Source organism: Diabrotica virgifera, chromosome 4 (genome assembly GCF_917563875.1).
Source record: "Diabrotica virgifera virgifera chromosome 4, PGI_DIABVI_V3a".
In the NCBI taxonomy this organism is placed as follows: domain Eukaryota; kingdom Metazoa; phylum Arthropoda; class Insecta; order Coleoptera; family Chrysomelidae; genus Diabrotica; species Diabrotica virgifera.
This window is the reverse complement of record NC_065446.1, coordinates 83,932,571-83,942,697: the sequence shown is the minus strand read 5'-3', so window position 1 is coordinate 83,942,697 and position 10,127 is coordinate 83,932,571. Positions and strand designations below refer to the sequence as shown.

The 10,127-nt window shown below is 31.5% G+C and overlaps 1 protein-coding gene across 2 annotated transcripts in view; it reads right to left on the bottom strand.

Annotated features, from left to right (window-relative positions):
• Positions 1-495: 495 nt before the first annotated feature.
• Positions 496-10,127, bottom strand: part of LOC114330732 (general odorant-binding protein lush) — a 43,702-nt gene continuing 34,070 nt past the window's right edge. Inside the window, exons 5-7 of one of the 2 annotated variants that reach the window (XM_028280147.2) lie at positions 9,943-10,054; positions 647-687; positions 496-585 (exon numbers count right to left, since the gene is read on the bottom strand). In XM_028280147.2, the coding sequence (XP_028135948.1) occupies positions 568-585; positions 647-687; positions 9,943-10,054 (171 nt within the window). In that variant the 3' untranslated portion in view covers positions 496-567. Of the gene's footprint in view, positions 586-646; positions 718-9,942; positions 10,055-10,127 lie in introns of both variants that reach the window. The other variant, XM_028280145.2, reaches the window with a different exon arrangement.

The following is a 10,127-nucleotide window of genomic DNA, read 5'->3' as shown; positions in this document are numbered from 1 at the left end:
TTATCAAAAACATAAGTAGCGGGGCTGATCGGTGCGGGGGCATTTTTGACCATCTTATCCCGCTATAGCCTTTGTGGCGTATGCTAGGCTAAAATATAGTATTTTTAATTCCAGAAGGGTTTCTCCTGTTAAACGTACAATCCGACAAGCGAGAGCTGGCGGGTGATCTTAATAGCGGGTGTGACAAATGCGTGGTTGCCGTATCAAAAATTTAGTTGGGATCTGAGAATTACATTAGTAGATATTATTCACTACGATGTGAACTTCTAGCTGACAGCAATAAAAATGATCAGTCCCACTTCTCAATTTGCTCTACGCGCAACCCATCATCACTCTCTTATCGGATAGTAGTAAGCTCCTAAGGTTATCCTTACAGCAGCATTTCGGATTGTTTGCAACTCTATTCAAATGTGATTTTCTGGTAGATCCCTTGTATATGATTCCTAGATTAATATCTAGGATTAATGAATTCCTGTGATTAATGAAACACTTGGGTAATTGTTACAGACTATTTATTTTTTTGTTCTAAATTTATACTAAACACTGTGACCACGTATGCAGTAAACTTTAGGGAAGGAAATACTTCTGCAACAAAAATAATAAATAGTTAAAACAGTATAAGTTTTGTAGCATTTTAAAAACTTACATCAGGATTAGCAAAGTACATACATTTGGCAATCTCGTAAGCTGCAACACATTTATCGTTTAAGGTCTTGGCTAAAAGAAATAATCATATATTATGAACGTGAATGTAATATTAATGTCCGGTTCACAATATTTCAGTCTAGCTTTCCAGTGGAGTGGTGGAATGACACTAGAATAATGTGAACCTGCTCTGGAATGATATGAAGAATTCCAATGTCAATCCAGTCCAACTGACTGGAATGACGGTCTATTTTACATTCTATCTCGCCCATTTCAACTCCATTGGAATAGTGTAACAACCAATCTAAGGACGCGTTCATAGTGCAGGTTGGCTTCCGAGTCAGAAAGGCGAGTCCGTGTCCGAATAATCCTAATATTTAAGAGCGCGCAGGTGCACTTTGGACAGGCCCGTTTAAATCTTCTTCTTAAGGTGCCGAGACCGCTTGTCGATCGTTGGCTCTTATGTTTCCCAGCATATTAACAATCACTGTCTTATTTACAGCTGTGCTAGTTTTCCCAAACCATTGGCGTAGGTTTTTAAGCCAAGAAGTTGTACGGTGGCCCACACTTCTTTTTCCCATTATTTTACCTTGCATGACAAGGTGAAGTATGTCATATTTTTCTGGGTGACGCATTATATGACCAAAGTATTCCAGTTTGCGCCTTTTGACCGTGCTGACTACTTCGCAACTTTTATTCAAACGTTGCAAAACCCTTTCGTTTGTGACTCTTTCTACCCAACTGATCTTCAGAATACAGCGGTAGACCCACATCTCAAATGCTTCTAGGTTTTTTAAAAGCGATTCTGTCTGGGTCAAGGCTTTAACCCCGTAAAGTAGTACTGGGAATATATAACATCGAACCATTCTTACGCGAAGTTCCAAATTTAGATCATGACTGCAGAGGATTTTCTTAAATTTCATAAAACTTGTTCTTGCTTTGGCAATTCTACTTTTTATTTCTGTACTATGGTTCCAGCTTTCATTAATATGAGTACCCAGATATACAAGATTATTTACTCGTTCAATTGAGTTATTACGATTGTTACGTTATAGTTATTATTATTTACGGCTGTCTGTTTACTAATAACCATAAACTTTGTTTTTCTTGTGTTGAGTTTGAGTTCATATATCGCGCGGAATGCCACCATTCGGTTCAATAACGCTTGAAGATGTTCAATTGTTCCTGTCACTAACAAGGTGTCATCTATGTATCTGATATTGTTCATAAGCATACCATTAATGAGTATTTTTCTTTTGCGTTTTCCAACACTTCATTTAAGATTGTTTCAGCGTAAAGATTAAACAGCATTACATCTCTGCATCTTTGAATTAAAACTTGGGTTGCGAATAGTGCATCACGCGTTCCAAGGCCACAGCGAAAACCGAATTGAGTACTTGAGATTCTTTCCTCATTTTTTCTATATGTTCTTTGATGAATTATTCTGAGAAAAGTTTTCAATACATGACTCACTAGGCTGATGGTGCGATAGTCGCTGCATTTTGTGGCTCTGTGTTTTTTTGGTAGTACAACAAATGATGATTTAAGCAAATCTTTAGGAATTTTTCCGCTTTCGTAGATTAAGTTGAATAATTTCGTAAGTATCTTAATGCCCTCGGTACCTAAGAGCTTTAGTGTTTCTACGTAAATCCTAACTGGTCCGATCGCCTTGCCATTTTTTGCGTTCTTTATCTTTATAGCGTATTGCACTTCTTCCTTAGTTATTGGAGGAGCGCTTATGTCATTTAGCGTTTCTAGTTCGCTTCTTTCATCATCGAATAATTCCTTTATATATTCAGTCCATCGTATTAATTGACCTTCGATATCGATTATAATTTTTTCGTTTTTATCTTCTCTTAGTGGAGGATTACATTTTATATTCAGTCCTGCAACTTCTTTCAGTTTTTTGTGCATATTGAATGCGTCATAGATACGCTCGTAGTTCTCAATTTTTTTACATTGTTATTTATACCACTCTGATTTAGCTGATCTTATTTTTCTTAGAATCATACTGTTGAGCTTTTTGTATTCTGTCAGATTAGCATTCTTATATTTTCTTCTTGCATCCATTAAATTCAATATCTCTTTTGTCATCCACTGTTGCTTATTGCTACGCTGATTTTCCATTAGATTGTCTTCTTGGACTTTTTCCAATATTTCTTTGCATGACTCCCATAATTGTTGTTCTGAATTTTTATTTCCAAATTTCTGAAACTGATCTTCTAATTTATCGGTTACTACTTCTTTCACTTCCGCATTTGAAAGTTTATCTTTGCTGATCCTAGGAAATATTTTGGGTTTTTTAATCTTTTTAAACTTAAGTAATACTTTAGCTGCTAGTAAGTTGTGGTTGGAGGGTACATCCGCTCCTGGATATGTTTTGGAGGATGAGATAGCATTTCTATATCATTTGATATACAGATATAATCAATTTGATTTCTTACTATTCTTCCACAAGTGTCCATAGGAGATTTCCAGGTGTAAAGTCGTCGCTTAGGCAAGTCAAAAAAAGTGTTGGATATTACTAATTGTTTTTCTACGCAAAATATAATCATTCTATCTCCACGGTCGTTTCTCGTTCCTAAATCAAACTTGCCAACGACATCTTCTTCACTAACTCTTCCAACCTTGACATTGAAATCCCCAATAAAATGTTTATATCTGTGCTTCTTGTGAGTGGTAATAAATAGTCTAGATCTGAATAAAAGCTCTCGATAACTTCATCGTCATATTGTTGTGTAGGTGCATATACCTGAATGACGTTTAAATCTGTACGATTTGTTTTTATTGTAACATTATTAATCTATCTGAGTATAGCACGATATTTTTTACTGATTTTGCGACATTTTGTTCTAAAATAAATGCCACACCATTTCTATGTTGCGGACCTTCTTCACCAGAGTAGTAAATTTCATAATTATCTATCGTCATATGGCCAGAACCCGGCCACGTCATCTCGCTTATACCTAAGATATTTATATTTAACCTTCGCATTTCCTTGATCGTATTGTGAATCTTTCCAGATTCAAACATACTTGTCTATAACGTCTATAACGTCAGAAAATCTATTTATTTTTTTTTTCTTTGGAGTTGTATGACTACGGGCCCTTCAAGGCTCATTCGCCGATTCACCAATTTTGCTCATTTATTTTACAATATATTTTCCTATACCTATACCTATCTACTTAACATTTTCTATCCTACTTATTCTACATACTTTATAAGGAATGACCACTGGTCAGTGGGATTACCACATCAGGCAAAAACACAGGTTTACTTATATATTATAATAGATTTTTATTTCGGTCTTTACGTTAGTTAGTTTATAATTTGATTTTTATATTTTTAATATGTTTTATAAATAATTGCATTAATTTTGTATTATTAATTTGTGATAATATATATCTTAAATTTATTGGGTGTGTTATATTTTTACAACTGTATAATTTACTTATAAACATATTTATATTTATTTGTATTTGAGGGCAATTTAAAAGCATATGTTCAGCATCACCTATTTCTCCATATTGACAATTGTCTCTTAAATGAATTTTATGTAGATATGTTGGAATCAATGCATGATTAAATCTTAAACGTCATATTTGTCTCACTGCGTATTTTGGAAGAGTTGACATTGCAAACCATGGTCTTGATGGTATTGTACATTGAATTTCTTTATAGTACATACCTTTTTTAATTTCCTCAAATTCTTTGCTCCAGATTATTATATAATATATATTAGTGCTAATATTTTTAATTTCTTCAGGTGTTCATTTATAGTCAATATATGTCCTTCTTTTAGAGCCTGCTTAGCTAAGACATCCACGAGTTCATTACCCATAATTCCGCTGTGTCCTTTGACCCACAATAACCGTATGTTTTTTAAATCTGTATTTAATTTGTTAATATTTTTGATTAGTTTCAAAATAATATAATTTGCTTTGGAAGTTATCTTCAGGTGCTTTATTTTTGACAAAGCGCTTTTACTGTCACTTATAACAATTTCTGAATTTGTGATAATATGTTGGCAATACTTCAAGGCTTCTAGTATACCTATTAACTCCGCCGAATATATCTTTGTGTTTATATTTAATTTTACCATTTTTTTATACTTAACTTGTGGATCATATATTGCACAGGCTGTTCCCTCCTTGTTTATTGATGTGTCGGTGTAAATTTGATATGAATTTGGTACTCATTCTTTTATATCTCTTTCAAACATTAGATTTCTTATTTGATTTGGATATATCGAATAATCTCGAAGGAAATTTATATCTATTTTCATCGTTTCTTCGAATCTATAGGTATAGCTTAGGTTTATTGATGTAGTGTGAATATTTTCCTTGTACTTAGCCAATTGTCTATAGCATTCTGCAATACAAGGTGATTTCTTTTTTTCCCAGTATTTATTCATTAAATCTTGTATTGACAATCGAAGAATTTTCTCAATTATATTTTATTCTTTATAAAGTAATTTAATTAAAAATTGACTGCCTAGTTTGCATCTTTTTGTTGTCATAGGCATTTCAGAACACTATAAATAAATTATTTATTGGAGTAGACTTTAGAGCGCCTAAACACAGTCTTAAACATTTGTTCACAACGACTTCAATTTTTTGTAGATAACAGTTGGCTGCGTCCGCATAAAATACTGATCCATAATCTATTATTGCTTTTATATAAGCTCTATAGATCAAAAGAGAGAGATTGGGATCTGCTCCCCATGTGAAATGTGAAACTACTCGTAAGATATTTACTCCTTTTTCTGTTTTCCTAATTATATTTTCTATTTGTTCTTTCCATAGAAGTTTTTGATCCAAAATGACACCGAGGTGTTTTACAGATTTTTGTACCGGAAAATTTATATTATTTAATTTTATTTCTACTGGGACATTTTTCCTTTGTCTAGTAAGTATACAGGCTTGAGTTTTATCTTTAGATAATGTAAGTCCATTTTTAAATGCCCAGTTACTAATTTTTATGTAGTTATCATTGATATTTTTGATTCCTTGATTAATATTAGTTTGATCTTGATAAATTACCACATGGTCTGCAAATTGTATAATTTTTGAAAATTTTGCTGTTTTTTCTAAATTATGTGTATATATAAGGTACAATACTGGACTTAATATGCTTCCTTGTGGTAATCCATCTCTAGCAATTTGAGGTCCTAACAGGTTATTGTTAATGTTTAGGGATATTTTTCTATTGGAATACATCTTAATTATTTTTTTATTAAAACTTTCCGGAAGACCAATTAGTGACATTTGTTATATAGAATACTAAGATTGACATTATCGTATGCTCCTTCTATGTCCATAAATAAAGCTGTAACAGACTTATTTTCCATAAAACTAAGATTAATATCTGTTACTAGATGACCTATGTTTTTTGTGGTAGAATATACTCTTCTAAATCCGAATTGTGAAGCCGGTATTTTTTCATTAGATTTTAACCATTTCTCCAATCTCCACTTTACCATTCTTTCAAATTTTTTATTAATACAAGATCCTAACGAGATTTCTCGATATGATTCTTGCATTTCTGGATTTTTGTATGGTTTTAGGAAGGGTAAAACTATAAACTCTCTCCAACTTGATGGATAACATTCGGTATTCCATATTTTATTGTAAATTGCAAGTAGCATATTCTTAGCCTCTTCTCCCAATTTACTTATCATGATATATTGAACATCATCAAGTCCTGTAGCTGTGTTTTTGTTTATTTTTATACCCGCTTCTAATTCATTCATAGTAAATGATTTTACTAAATAATGTTCTTCTACATTAGTCGAATATATGATATTTTGAGCAGGACCCGGTTGACAAATTTTATAAAAATTTGTCAGCCAATCTCCTTCCATAACTGAACTTATGGGTGGTTTATAGGCATTATTTAACATTCGTATTTGACTCCAAATGGTTTTAATATTTGTGTTTCTATTTAAAGAGACACAAAATTATCTCCATGCTTTTCTTTTACTTTGTTTTATTATTTTTTTAGTAATAGCTGTGCATTTGTTGTAGTTAATGTAATTTTCAATCGTTCCTTGTTTTTTATACTGTTTAAGTGCTAACTGTTGTTGCTTTATTGCCCTACTACACTCTGGATTCCACCAATTCTTATTAAATTTTGCGTGAAACGGTTTTTTCTTCTCTGGAACAGTAATTTTAATACATTTTTTAAATTCTTCAATAACGGTATAGTAGTCATTATTATTTTGATTAATTTCAGCATATTGAACCATAAGAGAAGAAAAAAGCGTCCAATCTGCATTCTCTATATTCCATTTTTTTCTAGTATAATTAATATTATTAACGCTATAATTCAAATTTATCTTCATTAAAATTACATAATGATTTGAACCTAATGTCGTATCATCCACGTCCCAGTCAAATAAATGAGCAACATCGGCTGTAGAAATAGTAATATCTATTGCCGACTTACTAATACTTCCCAGTCTAGACAAAATAGTTCCTTTACCATTATTTAAATATATTAAATTACATTCATCAATGATCTCTAATAAATTTTTCCCCAAACGATCCGTAGTACTACAACCCCAAGCAACGTTATGACAATTAAAATCACCACCTACCAAAAGTGGTTTTTTCAAACTACCAAAAAAATTTTTCCAATCATTCTGTGAAATACTTAATCCAGGTTTAACATATATTGATTATAAGTTTATTGTTTTTCCTGAAGGTAATCGGACAGCTATGCTTATAGTCATTACATTATTTATTTTATGATATAATGGAGTTGGAGAAACAGCCAAACTGCTTTGAAGCAGCAAGGCCACTCCTCCATATCCATCATGTCTGTCTTCTCTATATATATTATATCCTGAAAAGTGAATATTCATATTTCTTTTAAACCAAGTTTCCGATAAAAAACAAATAGAAATATTTTTATCAAAAAGATACCTTTCTAAACTACCTTTATTTGCTAAAACAGACCTACCGTTCCATTGCAACATATTAATATTAGCCATTAGTGTTATTTATTACTTTCTCTATATTATTTTTTAAAGCTGCTAATGTTTCTACGTCCATAGTATAACTTGATATAATTTAGTTTTTATAAAATCTAATATATTTTCACAAACATTTTTACTGTCCATTTGTAAATTATCACTATTGTGATAATCAGGTATATTATGGTAGTTTGATAAAACCGGTTGTGACTGTACGTTAGGATAACGTAATATTTGTTTACGTTGCTCCATTGTTGCCGTATCTTTCGTATTTGAACTAATACTTCCAGTCCTCTTCCGTTTTGCTATTGTATAATAACTCGAGGTAGTTGCTGGATTGTTTTTAACCACTGTAGAAAAGTTTTTTTGTATTTGACGTTGGCTTCATAGTAAGATAGTTTTTCTGAGTTCATTATATTTTTAATATCTTTTTGCTTTTCCCTCTCTGGAGAACGTGCCGTCATATCTGTTGCCATATGATTACCGCTACAAAGTGCACATTTTATATCTTTTTTGTCGGTACAATTATTACTCTCATGTTCTTCACTACAATATTTGCATCTATCTTTTCCTCTACACTGGGAACTTACATGTCCAAATCTCAAACATTTCAAACACTGAACTAATCTGGGGATATATGCTTCGACTTCATATATCATTTTTTCTATAATTACCTGCTGAGGTATCGTTTGATCCTTAAAAGATACTATTATGGTAGATGTAGGGATATACTTTATATTTCCATCTGAATTCTCAACTCTTCTATTAATTCTTTTTACATTAACTACCTCAAATTTATATCCATATCTAGGTTGAATTATATTAATTAATTATTTCTCATCCAGTTCTTTATCAACTAACTTAATTACTCACCTTTTTTGTATAAGGAATGTTGGTAAGTAAACATTATACTCCTTTGCTGCTAACTTTTCGGAAATTATTAATTTATTTGCACATTAAAAAAATTAAGTTCGACTTTTACTTTATTCCTACCATTTACTGTTATTAATGTAATATTATTTTGTACCTCCGGTACTGTATTTAATGTTATTCTGGCTGTCCCGATTCGGTGCAATTTTCCACAATTACCGTTTTTATTTTTGATATATACGTAAAAAGGTCCGTTATCATTATTTGTGTACAGATTTTTATGACCTTATCATTTTCATTTGTTGACATCATAGAATCTTTTCCCCTGTAAGGTGGTTCTGGCGGAATATTGACTTGCATTTTAGTTTTATCAGCTATTATTTTATTATTATACCGTAAGGACTAACGCCCACCTATACAGTTCCAAAATGTTTACTCCTATCTCTAGCCAAATGTTTTTATTTGACAGTTGTTAAATATTATAGGTTGTCAGTTTTTAATATAATTTAATTTTCAAAATTTTTTACTTACAGCCTCTTCCGCTTGTAATTTTTGATTCTTATTTTCACTTTATACTGTAATTTACACTAATATCACACTTTAAGTTCAAAAGGCAGTTCATACAAAACTAAAATTGAAATATAACACTGAGCTACTTTCAAACGTCTGTACTAATTGACAGTGATGAAGTAAGTGCAAAATCTATATAAACATATATGTTTGACATTTTAACATAACAGTTGTAATTCAGATTTTGAAGTTTAATGTTGTCATTGAGTTTAATTATTATTGTATTATCATTGGTTTGAATGAAATTGATTACAATTAAGTGTAACTAATACAGACAAGATAGTAGAAGGTAGTGGGAAGACTAATACAAACAAGATATCAACAAAAATTACCAAGCACATGCAAAAGAAAGGAATAACATCAGCTTTCAGAACTAAAAAATTAGGCAAATACATTAACAAAAATAAGGGCTAAACGCAAAATCAAGTACAGAGTGGTGTGTACAAACTGATATGTGACTGTCCAAAAACTTACATCGGTCAAACTAGCAGAACCGTTGACAAACACATAGCAGAACACAAAAGAAGGACACTTCACCTTCTAGAACATAAGTGTCAAATTCTTCATATACAAAATAAAAGCCTTAATATATCTTTATTAAAATCTATGGAAATTAATACTTTAAAAAATATACAGATATAATTCTGAATGATCAACTAGTGACAAACATTTCACCACTCCTCAACCTATTCAGTTAGAGACTTTAAACTGTAGACGCATAGTAAGAACACATCCCTTCAGAAAGACTGTCGAAACAGCTGCAGTGACCTTAATTTATAACAAATATTGTGGAGTTATTGATAGCAAAATTGTTTAGTATTTTGTTATTAGATAAAATGAATTGCCATGAAGTAACGATCAAATTATTAGGTAATATTTACCTTCGTCTTTGCATTTTTCTATAGACATTTTTGCAGATTCGTAAAAAGATTCTGGTAACTGATTCAGTTGAGTCGTAGCTGAAGCATAGTTAAGTGTGTTGTTTTTGTGCATCTAAAACATGTAAAGTTTAAATGTCCTGATTTTTTATATATCATACATATACAGGGTGTAACAAAAATACAGG